We start from the raw sequence: 19992 nt of genomic DNA, 5'->3' as shown, positions 1-19992 counted from the left end.
AAGTGCATTGCTGCAAAATTAAAGCAAATGATCACCAACTAAAGAAGCCCTTGATTTTTTAATAAATTGTCCCTGTCAGCACATTAGGAAATGTATAGAGAACGGTATGGAGAATATGTATATTGATGTTTGGGTGTAGTGGGTTACCAATAATAGATCACCATGTCCTTGAAAAAGAAAAACAACAGAATTACCATGTGGTGACTTTAGGAGTAATTAGGTCATTTAGGTACATGAAATCTCCACTAAACAATATCTTTACAAATAACTGAATTTTACAGAACCCTCTCTAAATTCTAAATAAAAGTTTGACTTAAATTGCTCCTAATGATTGTAAAACAAGTTGAAATTTAACCAAGATGCCCATGTCATAAACATGTTTTTGATGTTGGTGATGGACCCAACATAATGGAGGAGCTCAACTTGCCCCCTCCCTTGCCCCCAACCTGAAAAGTGTTAAGAAATTTATTTACCAATAAGAGCACTGAGGGAAGGAAAAAGCTCGCTGAACACATAATTACAGCATTAATTACCAGTACCATTAATTACAATGCTCTTCAGAACTATTCAAAAAGTATGTTAATCTTCTGACCCCCAAGAGTGACCAGCTTCTACTTTCTCCTTAAGAATATCACCCCTGAATCTTGAATTATGGTCATGAGAATAAAAGAAATGATCAACAACTAAAAGAAGTTTCTTATTGTTAAACAAATTCTTCCTGTTGGCCCCTTTTGAAATGTATATATAGAGCAGCATGGAGAATGTGGATGCTTGGATGTAAAAAGGGTTAATGAAAACTTCCTAAAGTGGTATACAGGTGTACTCAATGATTGTATTTCCCCCTCACCAGTCTGCATTTACATAACCCTTTAACCCCAAGGGTGATTAGCATGTAATATTTCCCTACATTATCACCCCTGAATCACACATTAAGGTCAGGAGAATAATGGAAATGATTACCAGCTTAAGATCTGATTTTTAAAACAAATTCTCCTTGTCAGCATGCTAGGAAATGTATGGAGAATAAGCATATGGATGTAAGGGTAAAACTCCTTTCTTAGCTATGATAGATTGAAAACACAAAGACAAGAAAAAATCGTCATTATTACATGAACCTTACATGTCTACTTTTAAATAATAAGAAAATAGAAGTCAATTATACCCTCCTCCCAACCAGTTGTTCAATGTTACCCTCCTGGATTCAGGTGCTCTGATAATGGACTGATGTATGAGACCATCACCAGAGCAAAAGAAATAACACTAAAGAAGAGCTCTCTTATGCCCCAGCCAAACCATGATGGTATTAAGAGTTTGCCTACTTGCTTAAGCAATTATTTTTTAAGTATCACTTGTACATAGTTATGATAATGATATTTAAACAGATAAATCTTGATTAAGAAATCACAGTCTTGGAGAAGCATTAACAATAATATCTTTATTTATATAAAGTTTTATAGTAATCATAAATTCTACAAACAAAGGATTGGATACTGGCTTAATTTGAGCATTGATATCGACCTGGTAAAATCTTCACTGTCGATCTAGAACAGTTTACACAAAATTTGAATGCAATTCCATTGAAACTCATCTTTCCATATTGCTACTTGAAATTTATAAACATAATTGAGGAAAGGAAATAATACTTTTTAGGAGGCATATATGTTTCAGCTCCATAAGATGCATAATAGTAAATATGTGTATATGTCGTGCTTTTTTTTGTCCTTCACTTGAACCTCTTTGTGTAGTATATATGAATATTTATATATAGAGAGATCAATTCACATTTCACTCTAGCTCGTGAGTATTGGTAGCAAAGTACTGCATCTTTGTCAGAACTGTATTTTCACCTGGGAAACATATCTTTGGGAAAACTGCTATGAAAAATGCGCCACATTTTCTCTTATAAATTGCATTTGTTGTTTTCTAACTATTGGGAGCATTATTTAGAGCTGCGTCCTTCATTTAAGTGTTCTTCTATGTTGCTAATGTATTTTGAGAGTGTATTTCGGGTCTAATTTTCATGTAGTCTCCATACCACTTTTTGAGGATCTCATCCGCATTACCTACAGTATGATAGTGCCGATTGTTTATTGTGACTTGTGTGGAACCTTCAAACCATTCCTCAGGAGAAGGGTAAATGTCGACATAGCGCGGCTCTACGGCAATGTTCTCTACTAGAAGAAGTTTCTCCATACATACATACATACATACGTTACCTGACCACTCCCCATAGGGGCTTTTTAGGGCCAATTCCCACCCATCCCACCCCAGGGGAGGACATCCACTACACAGTAATCTCGTGCGTGGGAAATAAACGTCTCCTACCCCTAACCCTGTAGGAGACGGACCCTACGGTTTATTCGTCCTTATCCGAGAAGACTAGAATATCTATCCATTTTTTGATTGTAGAAAGGTAGCAAATTCTCCTCACTTATTTTGGACATTAGCCAGAAGGCTCATTTTTTTATTGATTATTGATTAGTTCACTAATTTCAGAATGATCTTAGATAGCCACATAGTTACAATGCTTATCTGTTTTTCTGTATTTCTATTGGTTTTGTAATCAGACCTTTCAGCGTCACCACGCGCATATAAAAGGCAAATTTAGCGTTCCTTAAATCAGTTTTTCGTAAGTTTTGAATAGCCTTGGTAAACTTTCGCCCTTTCGTTTTCTCAACCTCTGGCACAAGCGGGACCGATATGTGAGTACCTTTGTAACTTTGTTTTTTCCTTTCCAGTGTTTTCAGTGTTGGACGATAATATACAAACAAATATTTCAATGATCTGTATAGATTTAAGATTTAAAGGCCATATTCGTGCCAATTTGCGAGTCAGTTAACGCCCATCATTTAGAACAATGGGCTGTTTATCAGTCATCAAAACTCTTTTAATTTGTTTCCAAACTTTTGATCTGTTTCACTTGTTTTGTTAATCTCGTTATAGACTTTAGAGCCCAGTAATTAACATGCGATTCTTTGATCATGTATTCCGCGGCTTTTCGTTAGATTGATAGAACTTCGTTGTATTGTTGTTTCAGTTTACGATCGATCGTTCGATAGATTGATTGACTGTCAGAATAATCGTCATTGATTGTGGTTCGTGGTCGATTGCCTTTCAAGAATAAAGATTCGTGCAAACAGTCAACTTTGGGTTGTCATTTCGATCAGTAAAATAGTCCCAAACATCTCGTTAGCCGCGTTTTGGAGCGACACGCCCTTGAACTTGAGAAATTAGATTTTGGTCGCCGTAAACGCTACACCATGAGTATCAGTCCGGCCGGGGCTCGAACCCTCGACCTCCCGCACAACACAATTGAGCTAACCGGGAGGCGGTGAGGATCTTGCTACTGAATAGGGCTGTAGCGTTTACGGCGACCAAAATCCAAATTCTAAAGTGCAAGGGCGTGTCGCTCCAAAACGCGGTTAACGAGGTGTTTGGGACTATTTTACTGATCGAAATGACAACCCAAAGTTGACTGTTTGCACGAATCTTTATTCTTGAAAAGCAATCGACCACGAACCACAATCAATGACGAAAATAACGATTATTCTGACTGACAATCAATCTATCGAACGAGCGATCGTAAACTGAAACAACAATACAACGAAGTTCTATCAATCTAACGAAAAGCCGCGGAATACATGATCAAAGAATCGCATGTTAAATACTGGGCTCTAAAGTCTATAACGAGATTAACAATACAAGTGAAACAGAACGAAAGTTTGGAAACAAATTAAAAGAGTTTGATGACTAATAAACAGCCCATTGTTCTATCTAAATGATGGGCGTTCACTGACTCGCAAATTGGCACGAATTTGGCCTTTGAATCTTAAATCTATACAGATCATTGCAATATTTGTCTGTATATTGTCGCCCAACACTGAAAAGACTGGAGAGGGAAAAACAAAGTTACAAAGGTACTCACATATCGGTCCCGCTTGTGCCAGAGGTTGAGAAAAACGAAAGAGCGAAAGTTTACCAAGGCTATTCAAAACTTACGAAGAACTGATTAAAGGGACGCTAAAATTGCCTTTTATATGCGCGTGGTGACGCTGAAAGGTCCGATTACAAAACCAATAGAAATACAGAAAAACAGTTAAGCATTGTAACTATGTGGTTATTTAAGATCATTCTGAAATTAGTGAACTAATCAATAATCAATCAAAAAATGAGCCTTCTGGCTAATGTCCTTAACAAGGGCATCACTCTCAAGGCTATTAGCCCCTTTGAAAAGATGCCGAGTATTTATCTTTACTTTTGGAGCATAATGAGGAAAAACCCTGGTAACTGGAGGGTTTGCTTTCCATGCCACAAGGAACCTGGGACCCAATATCCGCTGCACCAACTGGAACTTTTCATACTCATCATTGTCGGCCTTGTGGATTGCAAGGTCCACAGCATCTGACTAGGGAACCATTGCCTGGCTTCTCACAGCACCAAGAGGTGTCCTATACACGACACGATACTCGATTCCAACTTGATTCATGGCATCTACTAGAGTGGACAAGATCTCATCCATGATCATATCACAACAGATTGGATAGCCATCAGTTGCAGCAAGTGTGTTTGGGCGAGAGGTCAAAGGTTTCTCTGGGCAGAACTGCTTGTCATCTGTGCACTTGGTCCATTCAATTTTGTCTGGGCGCACTGTGCGTAAAATGCTGTGTATTTGTCCAAGTGTTGAATAATCAAGATAGTACCCAGTTCTCTGAAGGATGTGGTGATCAAAGTAAGTTATGGCAGGCAAGAAAAAGCAGTTAGATAGTTTCGCTATTTTCAGGTGTCCATCTGACCTTTTAAAGAAATCGAGACGACTCATGCTTCCACATTCAGCTCGCCATCTCAGTGATTGAAAGGTGCTTTGCGAAGAACAAATGCTGTTTCTGCAATATTGCACTCTTGAAACCAATGAGTAGCTTTGCTGTTGCCATCTTCATGGTAACTGGGTTCATGGGGATGAATTGGTCCAAAATTGCCAATACTCATTGTCCAGTTTTTAACTAGAAATGTACAGCTACTTTCTTCAAGAAGAGTCAAACTTGACCGGAACTAATCAGATCACGGAATGATAAATATCCCTTTTCAACTTTCTATTTGTCGATATCCTTATATCTGCTGGCATTAGTTTATTCTGCTATTAAAGATAGCCTCGGCAGAAATGCTGCATTCGTTGGAGAAACTGGCAAATTAACACAATTGTGTTTACGTTCAACTACGCACGTCGACATTTGATATGTGTTGTGCGATCGTGGCGCGGTTGTTGTTTACATATTCGATCACGCACACGAAGTAGGCTTGCATTCCCCGTGAATTTCTAATATTTCCAGTCGCTCACCATATGATAAAGACAGTGTAGAACGGCAGAGAAATCGGTTTAAGCCCGGTCAACTCCCACTTGCTAGATAGGAATGAAATCCTAGCTTGCCACATGAAAACGCTCCGTTAAGCCTCGGGGAGTGAAGGGGGGGGGGGGGGGTGGGGGGAGAGGTGGACCTCCCAATTTCGCGGGCCTTCAGAAGATTGTAAAGAAAGGAGCTGATACAAATGCCTTGGGAGCTAAAAAACGTGTAATTCCTTTGTCTTTGACCTGTATTCCAGCTAGAAAGAAGACTGAACAATGCTGAATACTGCATACATCTCTTGGGTTGAAAAACTTACGATAAAGTACGCAGAGATTACTACGGGGCATTTTTTATTTAAGTACACTATGTACGGACGCTTCCCTTCCCAGAGGAATGACAATACCACTTTTCGGTTCTGTCCTGGTGTACCGGTTCACAAGGGAATTACCATTGTTCTTTCTTTGTTTAGGAGTCATTGGTTAGCTGTTGTGTATTGTTCGGTCTTTTGTATCGGCTCTTGTGAACCGGTACACGAGGACAGAACCCACTTTTCATTTGCAAGAATGACAAGGACAGTTCCAGCAGAGATTTTGTTCAGGAAGGGTTGTAAATGCACGTAATTTTTTGTGATGAACTGCGCTTTTGAATATTTTATAGAACTGAGTGCAATACAAAATATAAATGTTATGTTATTGTAACTGAAAAGCATTGTCCAAAATTTTTCATGCTGGGTAAATTGTAAATGCACAGAGATAGGGCAAGTCTACAAGAGGGGAGGGAAGGAGTTGAATAAGCTTTCCCGGTTCAAGGCTTTTGAAGGCCATAATAATAATTTAATAATAATAATAATATTAATAATTTATTTCTTATATAGCGCTACTTACAATAACAGATCAATAGCGCTATACAACTGATATCTCTAAATATTAAAATCTCATCTAATTAAAAAATAAATAGATAAATAAATAATAATTACATATTACATTTATATAATAATTACATATATTATAATTACATAGGCCATTAGCGGTAAACAATTCTCAGGAAGACATATGTCTATGAGTTAACATTAATATTAAGTTTTTCTGTTTTTTAATATAAATGATTTTCGATTTATTTAGTCTTTCTGTGACGAAATAAAGTGAAGCTTGCCGGAGTAAAAAGTTGCCAATATTCGGACCTTTGTGCATGTTTGCGCAAAGGTTTCTTGGAACGCTAGGAGGCAAACATTGCTAGTTTCCACAAGAATTATAAGGCAAAAGGTTGTTTCAACGTCCTGAAGAGATGATTTCGGAGAAAGATCATGCTCTTTCTCCACTGCTTGCTTTTTCTTTTTTTCCGAAATGGAATTAGACAATGTACATGTTGATACGAGAAAAGTTTTTGTTTGAGTAAATTCCAAATACGCAGTCAAATCTGTTCTTGAAATCAGTCATAAATCGAAAGAAAATAACTCAATAAAGCCTTTCCAGATGCATTTACATATGTATAACCTAATTGCGATTTCTTTCTTAGCTCAGTAATACAAAGTGAAACATATTAGCTACAACAGCTACATAGAGGCAGCAGGATTTTGAAAATTAAATGGGCGTAATCAGCGTGTCACACTAAAATAATAGGACACCTGTGACCCATAATAATAGGACACCTGTGACCCATAATAATAGGATACCTGTGACCCATAATAATAGGACACCTGTGACCCATAATAATAGGACACCTGTGACCCATAATAATAGGACACCTGTGACCCATATTGCTTCTAAAATAATAGGACACCTGTGACAAATAATAATAGGACACCTGTGACCCATAATAATAGGACACCTGTGACCCATAATAATAGGACACCTGTGACCCATAATAGTAGGACACCTGTGACCCATATTGCTTCTTTGTTTGATCCACGAAAATAAATCGGTTTAAAATTCGATAACTGCGTTATAATCTCGCAGACTTTTAAAATTCTCTCAACTGGATTGTTACGTTGCCATCTCGATCATCCTTATGATTTTATTTTATTCGATTACAACGTTATTCTTTTGCGTACTCTCTTTCATTGGATTGCTGCGTTACATAAGCATCACGTGCACTCTTAAGCAACTCTGGCGCACTTCATGGATTCTCTTTCATTCGATTTTACGTTTACGCGCTTTTAGGATTTTCTTTTTTTGGATTGATGCAATAGTATCTCGCACACTTGACGGATTCTTTTTCATTTGATTGTTAAGTTAGTATTTCGAAAATTTTAGGATTCTCTTTCATTCGATTGTTACGATAGTACTGTAGTATCTCGCGCACTTTAGGATTAGTTTTCATTCGATTCTTACGTTAGTATCTCGCGCACTTTTATGATTCCCTTTAATTCAAAAGTTACGTTAGTATTTCGCGCGCTTTTGCATTCTCTTTTATTTGATTGTTATGTTAGTATCTCACACAGTCTAGGATTATCCTACATTCACTTGTTACGTTACAATCGTATCTCGCGCACTTTAGGATTCTTTTCATTCGATTCTTACGTTGGTTTCTTGCGCCCTTTTAGGATTCTCTTTAATTCAAAAGTTAAATTAGTATTTCGCGCACTTTTATCATTCTCTTTTATTCGATTGTTACGTTTGTATCTCGCGCATTTTTAGGATTCTGTTTCATTCGATTGTTACATTAGTATCTCGCGCACTTCAAAATTCTTTTTCATTCGATTGTTAGGTTAGTCTCCCGCGCCATTCAGGAATCTTTCTCATACGATTTTTAAGTAAGTATCTCGTGCACTTCAGGATTCTTTTTCATTCCACTGTTGAGTTAGTATCTCGCGCACTTTAGGATTCTTTTTCATTCCATTGTTAGGTTAGCATCTCGCACACTTTAGGATTCATATCATTCAAACGTTATGTTAGTATCTCGCACTCCTCAGGATCCCTTTTCACTCGATTGTTACGTTAGTATCTCGCGCACATCAGGAGGCTTTTTCATTCCATTATTAGGTTGGTATCTCGCGCACTTTAGGACTCTTTTTCATTCGATTTTTTGATAGTATCTCGCACCTTTCAGATTTCTTTTTTCATTCGATTGTTAGGTTAGTATATCACGCACTTCAGAATTCTTTTCACTCGATTGTTACGTTAGTATCTCGTGCAGTTTAAGATGCTTTTTCTTTCGCTTCTTACGTTAGTATCTCGCGCACTTTAAGATGCTTTTTCATTCGATTGTTACGTTAGTATCTCGCGCACTTTGGGATTCTCTTTCATTCGATTGTTGCGTTAGTATCTCGCGCACTTTAAGATGCTTTTTCATTCGATTGTTACGTTAGTATCTCGCGCACTTTGGGATTCTCTTTCATTCGATTGTTGCGTTAGTATCTCGCGCACTTTAAGATGCTTTTTCATTCGATTGTTACGTTAGTATCTTGCGCACTTCAGGTTTCTTTTCATTCGCTTGTTAGTATCTCGCTCACTTTAAGATTCTTTTTCATTCAATTTTTACGTTAGTATCTCATGCACTTTAGGATTCTCTTTAATTCGAAAGTTATGTAACGTTAGTATTTCGCGCACTTCTAGCATTCTCTTTCATTCGATTATTAGATTATTATCTCGCACTCTTTTAAGACTCACTGTTATTCGATTTTTACGTTAGTATCTCGTGCGTTAAGGATTCTCTGTTACTGGATTGTTACAATACTATTTAGCGCAGTTTAGGATTCTCTTACTTTCGATTTTTACGGTAGTATCTCTTGCACTTTAACATTATTTTTAATTCGACTCTTACGTTTATGTCTCCCGCCCTTTTAGGACTCCCTTTAGTTCGAAAGTTACGTTAGCGTTTCGCGCACTTATGGCATTCTATTTCATTCGATTGTTAGGTTAGTATCTCGCGCACATTTAGGATTCTTTTTCCTACGATTGTTATGATATTATCTCGCGCACTTTGGCATTCTCTCTTATTCAATTGTTACGTTAGCATCTCGTACATTTTAGGATTCTCTTTCATTTCATTGTTACGATAGTATCTTGTGCAGTTTAGGATTTTTCTTACATTCAATTGTTACGTTAGTATCTCGCGCACCTCAAGTTTTTTTTCCAATAGATTGTTATATTAGTTTCTCGCGCCTTATTAGGCTTCTCTTTAATTCGAAAGTTACGTTAGTATTTCGTGCACTTTTATCATCCTCTTTCATTCGATTGTTACGTTAGTATCTCGTGCACTTAAGGATTCTATTTTATTCGATTGTTACGTTAGTATCTCGCGCACTTCAGGATTCTACTGTACCCGATTGTTACGTTAGTATCTTGCGCACTTTAGGATGCTTTTGTATTCGATTCTTACGTTGGTTTCTTGCTCCCTTTTATGATTTTCTTTAATTCAAAAGTAATATTAGTATTTCGCGCACTCTTAGCATTCTCTTTAATTCGATAGTTACGTTAGTATCTCGCGCGGTTTTAGGATTCTCTTTCATTCGATTGTTGGGTTAGTCTCTCACGCACTTCAGGATTCTTTTTCATTCCACTGTTACGTTAACTTTGTATCTCGCGCATTTTGAGATTCTTTCTCAGTCGATTGTTTCGTTAGTATCTCGGACACTTTAAGATTCTTTTTCATTTGAAAGCTACGTTAGCATCCTGCGCACTTTATGATCCATTTTTATTCGATTGTTACGTTAGTATCTCGTGCACTTTAGGATGCTTTCTCTTTCAATTGTTACGTTAGTATCTCGCGCACTTCAGGATTCTTTTTTCATTCGATTGTTATGTTAGTATCTCGCACACTTTAAGATGCTTTTTCATTCGATTGTTAGGTTAGTATCTTGTGCACTTTAGAATTCTTTTTCATTTGAAAGTTACGTTCGTATCTTACGCACTTTAAGATCCTCTTTTATTCGATTGTTACGTTAGTATCTCGCGCACATTAAGATTGTCTTTTATTCGATTGTTAGGTTAGTACCTTGCGCACTTTAGGATTCTTTTTCATTCGATTGTTACGTTAGTATCTTGCACACTTTAAATTTCTTTTTTAATCGCTTGTTACGTTAATACCTTGCGCACTTCAGGATTCTTCTTCGTTCCAATTTTACTAATTAGTATCTCGCGCACTATAGGATTCTCTTTCATTCGATTGTTAGGTTAGTTTCTCGCGCCCTTTTAAGATTCTCTTTAATTTGAAATGTACGTTAGCTTTTCGCTTACTTTTAGCATTTTCTTTCATTCGATCATTAGGTTAGCTTTTCGCGCACTTTCAGGATTCTCTTTTATTCTATTGTTACGTCAGTATCTCGTGCATTTAGGATTCTCCCTTATTCGGTTCTAACGACAGTATCTAGTGCAGTTTAAGATTCTCTTACATTTGTTTGTTACGATGGTATTTCGTGCACTTTATGATTCTCTTTTTAACCTTTTCTTACGTTAGTATCTCGCATCCTTTTAGGATTCTTTTTAACTCGAAAGTTACGTTAATATTTCGCGCTCTTTTAGCATTCTCTTTCATTCCATTGTTAGGTTAGCATCTCGCCCACTTTTAGTTTTTTTTTTCCTTCGATTGTACGATAGTATCGCACGCAATTTCGCATTTTCTCTTCTTTGATTGTTACGTTAGTATCTCGTGCGCTTCAGGATTCTCTTTCATTTGATTGTTAAATGAGTATATCGCGCACTTAAGGATGCTTTTTAGTAAGTAAGTAAGTAAGTAAGGACTTTATTTATAGAGGGGGATACGTAACAGCTGTATAGCTGACAAACCTGTGGCCCTCTAACTAGATTATACAGCATTACAAAAAACTGATAAATAAATAAATATATAAATAATTACAAAATTCTATAATAGAAATAGCAGGATAGATTAAAAATATTCAGAAAGATAAAATTAATTTATAAAAAATTAAAATTAGATAATGTGCTATTGCTTAATATTGTTTCAAAGTTGTCCAGGTTTTTATATGACCTTATAAAATGCTTTTTCACAGCTGTTTCGAATTTTTCATTCGATTATTAGGTTAGTATCACACACTTCAGGATTTTTTTTCATTCGATTGTTAGGTTAGTATCTCGCTCACTTCAGGATCCTTTTTCACTCGATTATTACGCTAGTATCTCGCACGCTTTAGGATTCTTTTTCATTCAATTATTAGGTTAGTATCTTGCGCAATTTAGGATGCTCTTTCATTCGATTGTTACGTTAGTATCTCGCGCACTTTAGGACTCTCTTTCATTCGATTGTTACGTTTGTATCTCGCACGCTTTAAGATGCTATTTCATTCCATTGTTACGTTAGTATCTCGCGCATATAAGGATGCTTTTTCTTTCGATTGCTAAGTTAGTATCTTGCGCAGTTTAGGATTCTTTTTTATTCTATTGTAAGGTTAGTATATCGCGCACTTCAGGATGCTTTGTCTTTTGATTGTTGGGTTAGTATCTCGCGCACTTCAGGATTCTTTTTCATCCGATTGTTACGTTAGTATCTCATACACTTGAAAGATGCTTTTTCATTTGATAGTTACATGAGTATCTCGTGCACTTTAAGATGCTTTTTCATTCGATCATTACGTTCATACCTCGCGCACCTTAGGATTCTTTTTCTTTCCATTGTTAAGTTAGTATCTCGCGTACTTTAAGAAGTTTTTCATTCGATTGCTACGTTAGTATCTCGCGCACTTTAAAACGATTTTTCATTCGATTATTACGTTAGTATCTTACGTACTTTAAGATGCTTTTTCATTCGACTGTTACGTAAGCATCTCGCGCACTTTAAGATGCTTGTTCATTCAGTTGTTAAGTTAGTACCTCGCGCTCTTTAGGATGCTTTTTCATTCGATTGTTACGTTAACGTTAGTATCTCGTGCACTTAAGGATGCTTTTTCATTCGACTGTTACGTAAGTATCTCATGCACTTTAAGATGCTTTTCATTCGATTGTTATGTTAGTACCTTACACTCTTTAGGATGCTTTTTCATTCGATTGTTAGGTTAGTATCTCACACACTTCAGAAATTTTTTTCATTCGATTGTTAGGTTAGTATCTTTAGCACTTCAGGATCTTTTTCATTCGATTGTTACGTTGGTATCTCGCGCACTTTAAGATGCTTTTTCATTGACTGTTACCCGTTAGTACCTCGCGCACTTCAAGATGCTTTTTCATTCTTCTGTTAGGTATATCTCGCGCACTTTAGGATTCGTTTTCATTTCATTGTTAGGTTAGTATCTCGCGCACTTCAGGATGCTTTTTCATTCGATTGTTACGTTAGTATCTCGCGTACCTTAAGATGCCTTTTCATTCGACTTTTGCGTTAGCATCTCGCGCACTTTTAGATGCCTTTTCATTCGATTCTTACGTTAGTATCTCGCGCACTTTAGGATACGTCTTCATTCGATTGTTAGTTTAGTTTCTCGTGCACTTCAGGATTATTTTTCATTCCATTGTTAGGTTAGTATCTCGCGTAATTCAGGATTCTATTTCACTCGATTGTTACGTTAGTATCTCGCGCACTTCAGGATGCTTTTTCATTCGATTTTTAGGTTATTATCTCGTGCGCTTCAGGATTCTTTTCTATTCGATTCTTTCGATAGTTTCTCTCGCCCTTTTAGGATTCTCTACAATTCGAAAGTTCTTTGGGTATTTTGCGCCCTTTTAGCATTCTCTTTCATTTGATTATTTGGTTAGTATAGCGATAAGACGTATTAAGCCCTTTGTTCCTGTAGATACGCTTGAAAAGGTTTAGAAGAACCTGGTACAACCTTACTTTGAAAGTTGTTCCCCCCTCTGAGACAACTGCGGAACATTACTAAAAGACAAGTTACAAAGATTTCAATCTCGTGCTGCTAGGGTTCTTACTGGTGCCAATTATGATATTCGTTCCGCTGATATAATCCCAGACCCTCTCTTGGGACACACTTAATGCGAGGCGGCTTCGTGCCAAGGCAACATTGATGTATAAAATACTAAATGACGACACCGCGCCTGGCCTTAGGAACTCCTTTGTTAGAAGGAATGTTGATCAGACTGATTACCACCTAAGAAATAGTGCTACAGATCTGACACTTCCTAAACCGAAGAGAGAGTTTCTAAAAAGAAGTTTTAAATATAGCGGCGCAATGCTTAAGGCCAACTCTCAAATGAGGCAAAACTAGCGGAATCGATATATTCATTTAGTAAATGTATCAAAACGTAATCGGGTCATGTCACACCACATGTGTTGATCTTTTGCTTAGTTTACAATATACACTTAGTTTGTTATAGTTGAATTTTTGTAATTTTAGACTTACCCATATTATTGATCATGTACTTAGTTTATAATATGCACTTGGTTCATAATAGTTGAATTTTTATGATTTTACACCTACCACATTAATTAAAGGGATCCTCCACTGTTTTCGAAAATATCGCTTAAAATGCTCTTTAAGTGTCCAAAAGTACATTTTTTGGACAGAAAAATGTTCTCTCCCCTTAGATTTTTGTTTTGTCCTCTCAAAAGAGGCCTTCGTAACCAGTTCGAACGTCCCGCGATCACCATTTTGATCGGCGCGCAAGGCTCTCTGGGGTGATGACGTAAAATGGTTGCTCGATCCCCTTGCACTCGGTAAAATTGGTAGCAAAATGCCGCATTGCGTTGCTTTTGAGTTTAGTATTCAAGCTAAAAACAGGAAAGGGGTAAGACTCTTCAAAGCAATGCTGTTCGAAGTGCTTCAAACATAGACGTGAGTCTTTGGGCAAAGATGTCCTTCCAACAGCATGAATCCAAGCTCGTCGAATCGCTGCATCATTCGGAAAATTGTGCAAACGAATTTTGGGATCGTTTTTCCTGTTTTTACCTTGAATACTACTCTCAAAAGCAACGCAACGCGGCATTTTGCTACCAATTTTACCGAGGGCAAGGGAGTCGAGCAACCATTTTACGTCATCACCCCAAAAAGCCTTGCGCGCCGATCAAAATGGCGATCGCGGGACGTTCGAACTGATCATGAAGGCCTCTTTTGAGAGGCCAAAACAAAAAATCTAAGGGGAGAGAACATTTTCCTGTCCAAAAAATCTACTTTTGGACCCTTAAAGAGCATTTTAAGCGAAACTTTCGAAAACAGTGGAGGATCCCTCTAATAAGTAAAGATTTGTTAAAACATTTTACAATAAAAATCTGCGATAGAATATTGGAAAACATTACACGACGTTTCCACGTTTCCAGAACGTCATTATCAAGTGAGAATGAAATAACAAAACTAAGATGTATATAGATGAGAAAATGAATGAATTAAGAGTCATTGAGAATCAAACAAAGAGCGTTGCCTTAATGGGTCGCTCGGGGTGTTTAAATTAGGTCTTATTGTTCTTGTGTACAACATTTCGTTGACCAGGCAATCCCATTTCGTGCTGCATTTTTTAAATTGGCTCTCATTGAGTTAACTTACTCAGTACGTTACAATAGTATTTCGTGCACTTGAGGACTCTTTTTTTTTATTAGATTGTTACCTCATAATCGTGGACACGTATAGGATTTAGGATTGAATTGTTTGTTAGCACTCGCACACTTTGGGATTGTCTTTCATTAGATTGCTACATAGGCATCTCACGCAGGTTTAAACTTTTCTCCATTGGATTACTACGTTAATACCTGCCGCAATTTTAGATTTCCTTTTTATTCGACTTTTACGTTAGCATCACATGCGCCATTAGGATTCTCTTTAATTCCATGATAACGTTACTCTTTCTTGCACTCTTAGGATTTTCTTTATTTGATTGTTACGTCAGCATCTCCCGACCTTTTAGAACATTTTTTCAAATTGAATTGTGTATGTTAGTATCGCACTCGCCCGTAGGACTCTTCTTTATGCGTTAAGATCGTTATCCCTTCGCGCCCTTAGGACTATATTTCATCAGATTCGAACCTTTTTTTTCCTACGCTCACTTTCGGGGTTCCATTGGGGTCAAGTTTGTTGTTTACAAACCAAAATGTCAAATTCTATCACACACACGAAGTAGGCTCGCATACCCTATGAATTTCTAATATTTGCTGAACGGTCAATTGAAGAAATTGGTCTAACCCAACAAAACGTCGCCAGCTAGATTAGGTTGAAATCACAGCTTGCCTAATAAAACGCCTTGATACGTCCCCGGGGAAGTGGAGGGGGCCCGGGAGGGGCTCCTAATTTCTCGGGCTTCCAGGAGATTGGAAAGAAAGGGGCTCAATTAAATACCCTGGGAGCTAAATGCGTGTACTTCCTTTACCTCTGACCTGTCGTCTAACAAGAAAGAACACTGAACAATGCTTAATACTGTATGCATCTCTTTGGCTGAAAACGTACGATATTTGCGCGGAGACTACTACAGGCTTTTGATTCAAGCACACTTTGTAACGAAACGCAACCTATCCCAAAGGTGTGACAATTAGAGATTTTGTTCGGGAATGGGTGTAAGTGCATGTAATTTTTTGTGATGAACTGGAAATTATTGTCCAAAATTTTTCATGGTAGTGTTTCCTTACTCGGGACTGGTTAGCTCAAATGACCACCATAAACTGCATGATATCAAGCCAAGCTTTAATAATTATTTATTTAAAAGAAATACATTTATAATCTGCAGTCAGAGCAAACACAAATCAAGGCTTTATCTTGTAGCTAAATTCAGACACCTTCATTGTCAACTTACTTTTGTGGCAGGTCGTTACAACACTTAGCAGACTCTTCAGCTAAGCGGATTTATGAACAGACTATATGAAATGACTTCTTTCTCTTTCGAACCTTCTGAAAAACTGTTTTGAAACATATCAACTTAGTGATTTTAAATCAATGTAGAGAATTAGTGTCAACCACGATTCTTGTCATCAAATAAATCTGTCCTTAAGAGGCAACGCCTATTTCATAAACGAAACTGCTAGGACAACTGTGATTGGACTAAGAAATAATAAAGAACTCACAGCTGGAATGAAATTAAGCCCACAATTAGATCCTTGCCTTTCTCAGCATCTCTTCGAAACTTTTCACGGCCCGGCAAAGATAAAATAAAGGTAAACTATATTCACTATCTGGGTGTTAATTTTCTTTCTTCTGTTGTACTATCATCTCACTCCTAAAGTCAGTAATTCTTAAAGAACTACAACCTGTTAGTCTCAAGCCTCAAAGCATGATGGAAACCTATCTTTGGTACCAACAAGTTTAGGTTTTAATCCAACAATGTTAAAATAAATGGAGTCTGTGCGATGTATCCAAAAAAGCATTGGCCCTAATGAAATAAAAAAGTTAATGACATTCTTAATATGAGGAATGTTTGCCGATGACACCAATCTTACGATATCTGCTAAGATATTAACAGAGCTTGAGGTAGCTCTAACCCCTGAATTGAATAACCTTAGCCGTTGGCTGAGAGCTAACAAGCTCAGTCTAAATGTTGCTAAAACAGAGTTAATGATTATTGGATCAAGACAAAGACTATCTGCCCAATGTAACGACTTAGAAATCAGAATTGATGACCAAATTATAAAGAGAGTCGACAAGACCAAATCTTTGGGTCTTACTATAGATGCCCAACTCTCTTGGGGTAGCCACATTGAAGAGATTTGCGAGAAAGTCTCTTCAGCTATAGGCGCCCTAAAACGTGTACGGCCCTTTATATCCAAAGAAACTGCAATTCAAATTTAGAACGCTTTGATTATGCCCCATTTTGATTACTGCAGCCCCGTCTGGGACTGTTTAAGTGGCTACTTGAGCGATAAGCTCCAAAACTTACAGAGTCGAGCAGCCAGAATTATTACTAAACTACCCTTTGATACGAGCTTAAACCACCTTCTCTCCACCTTCGATTGGGAGAGGCTATCTCTTCGACGAGAGAAACAAAAAGCCATAATGATGTATAAAATTATAAACAACCTTGCTCCCGAATATCTGCAAAGTCTTTTTTCTCAGCATCACTCTGTGTACGACACAAGAAACTCTGAGGGAAGGCTGGCCTTGTCCAAACCAAACACCGATTATTTGAAACGAAGCTTCTCTTACAGCGGGGCCATGTTATGGAATAAATTGCCCAAAAACTTAAAGAATGCTTCACCATTAACCATTTTGGGCGAAATCTTAACGTAGTCGATATATAGGATTCCCACACGGCAATCAAGTAAAGCAGTTGATTAATCTTAGTTTTTATTATGTAACTGATGATTTTCCGTGTTTAAATAAAGATTTACATACATACATACATACATACATACATACATACATACATACATACTTCGTAAAGGGTTTCACAAGATCCTATGAAATTCACTTAACAAACGGTTGGTACATGATTAAAAAGATTCATTTCCTTCCTAGTCCCGATACAAATTCGTTACAATCATCCTCTCTTGTTACAATACGAGATTCTTCAAGTTTTCTACAAGACTGGTTCATAATACTTAAAATGATTGTTAAACTTTTTACACATTAGATACCAAAATTACATGATTCTGAGAAGCCCAACCGATGTTTCGCTTGAAAGAACAAGGAGTTGAAAAGAAAATAATAGGCAAATTAATTCAGCAACAGTAAAAAAATGTCACTTATTTACTTATATAGCGCCAACGTTCCGAGTAAGTGACCGTATAGACAAAGAAAGATTCTTACAAAATCTGTTCCTCTGGCTGATTGTTTGGGATCTTTAAACAGTTAACCAGTTTTCTTTCCCAGTGATCCTTTTCAACATTCTTTTGATAGTCTATATAGCTCCTTTTTCGCAATTCCTTAGGAAGTTTTCCTCTGTCGACGTCATCAATTATGATGACCACTACACTGTCGTCTTTCCTTTCCATAAGTCGATGAAGGGCATATTCCATCTCAGAACCACAATAATTGCTATTGAAAAAGTTCTTAGACATGACAGCTATTGTCTTTCTGGACTTATAAACACTGTTGACCATATTTTCACGAAAAGGTACTCCAACAACGAAATCTCTGTAGTGTACACAACATTTAAAATGGTGTTTTTCCTCAAGAGTTGGAATTAGAGTTTTAATCACCCATTCCGAGTCTTGGGAGCTGAAAATAACGAACGCATCGTATTCAAATTTATGTTCTGAAAGAAGAAAATATGGATATAATATTAGCTTAGAGGCTCAGATTTAAAAATCATCAAAGAAACATTTTGAATCAAACTAACTGAAAACAATACCAGCATGAGGACTAGCTGGCTAGCTTATAAACCGCCTCCCGGTTAGCTCAATTGGTTAGAGCGCTGGACTGTTGTGCGGGAGGTCGAGGGTTCAAGCCCCGGCCGGACCAACACTCAAGGTCTTAAAATAATTGAGAAGAATATGCTATCTTTCTATAACATCAAAGAAATGCTTAGATATTCTAGTCTTCTCGGATAGGGACGAATAAATGAAGGTCCCGTCTCCTAGAGAGTTAGGGGTAGGAGACGTTAATTTCCCACGCACGAGATTACTGTGTGATGGATGTCCTCCCCGGGGGTGGGATGGGTGGGATTTATTGGATGGACTACTCGCATGGTTCGCATATGTTCCGTTCTAGTCCTACCCTACTGCAGTAATGCAGTGAAAATGGTCAGAAAAACAAATAGAAAAAAATGACAAGAAAGAAAAACGTTCTCTGGTTAAATTTTTCTCCTTAAAAAACGCAAGCTTTGGCTTTTTTCAATTCAAATCAAGAGAATATAACTCACTTGGTCCAAAGCCTGTGCAAAATATATATCTTATTAACCAAGCGCGAGGGCCATACTGGGAGAATATCGGCCCGAGGTCTTGACAGTACGGACCGAGCGCAGCGAGGTCCGTACAAAAAAGACCGAGGGACGATATTCTTCCAGTACGGTCCCGAGCAAGCTTGGTTAATAAGAGATTTATTATACGACTTAAGTTCAAAGGGACACAAGTGCGGTATTATTCGGGACTATTCGGGACAGTGCCCGGTCCAATACTGAGAGCATATTCACCGGCAATAGAGCATTTTGATTGGTTGATTTTAGTTATTGGCCCTCTGACTGCCCGAGTCGTGTAGTAAAAGATGTTAAAAAAAAAGAGATCATTAACCTCAAAAAAAGCTGCCGACCTCTACATGATATGTTGGACTCACTTGACAGTAAAATTGAAAGTTTTAAGGATCTCTTGATTCGGGAGTGACGTCGCCAGTAGATAACGATTAAAACAGCTACAGTAATAAGCACGGATGCTGAAACGATTCCAGGGACGAGAGCATCATAAGTCTTCTTACCTGATGAATGACAATACGTTACAAAATTATCATATCTTATCGTCAAAGAAATCTTGAACAATACAAGTCAAGATAAACTTGACAGAAAAATTAACGATAAAACTGAGTGCTTGGAGATGGGCTTACTTCGAATTCCTCATAAACAGCAGGTTTTTAACATGAGAGATAAAAACGTTAGTCCGTAAGGAATTGTAAATAGGAGCATGTCCCTCACATTTCTCGGGGGAGGGGGGGAGTTGTAGCACGGTTAATGCTTGACGCACATATAGTTTCCAGGAGCTTAAACATTTGGTTATTTGAAAACGCATTATTTACCATTTCCAGTGGGATCGAAAAGGTATTCTTTTTCAGTAGAAAGAGTGCCCCTAGGGTCACGTGTCGAATATGACTCCTCGATCTTGTCGTGGGTGCTGTCCTGGGTAAAACCACACACTGTTCCGCTAAGGTCGCAACTGGATGGGGCTGAAAATTTGGGGAAACAAT

At 37.6% G+C, this 19992-nt stretch overlaps 1 protein-coding gene and 1 pseudogene across 2 annotated transcripts in view; both read right to left on the bottom strand.

Annotated features, from left to right (window-relative positions):
- Nucleotides 1-4025: 4025 nt before the first annotated feature.
- LOC148742082 (uncharacterized) lies at nucleotides 4026-5689 on the bottom strand (annotated as a pseudogene).
- Nucleotides 5690-17428: 11739 nt separating this feature from the next.
- Nucleotides 17429-19992, bottom strand: part of LOC111331810 (fibroblast growth factor receptor-like 1) — a 30710-nt gene continuing 28146 nt past the window's right edge. For both annotated transcript variants that reach the window (XM_088748953.1, XM_088748948.1), the window contains 3 exons: nucleotides 19825-19971; nucleotides 19372-19509; nucleotides 17429-18355 (listed from right to left, as the gene is read on the bottom strand). In XM_088748953.1, coding sequence (XP_088605079.1) covers nucleotides 17904-18355; nucleotides 19372-19509; nucleotides 19825-19971 — 737 coding nt within the window. In that variant the 3' untranslated portion in view covers nucleotides 17429-17903. The remainder of the gene's footprint in view (nucleotides 18356-19371; nucleotides 19510-19824; nucleotides 19972-19992) is intronic.

This window comes from Stylophora pistillata, chromosome 1 (assembly GCF_964205215.1).
Source record: "Stylophora pistillata chromosome 1, jaStyPist1.2, whole genome shotgun sequence".
In the NCBI taxonomy this organism is placed as follows: domain Eukaryota; kingdom Metazoa; phylum Cnidaria; class Anthozoa; order Scleractinia; family Pocilloporidae; genus Stylophora; species Stylophora pistillata.
The sequence above is the reverse complement of the archived record's forward strand: the minus strand, read 5'-3'. Positions and strand labels throughout refer to the sequence as shown.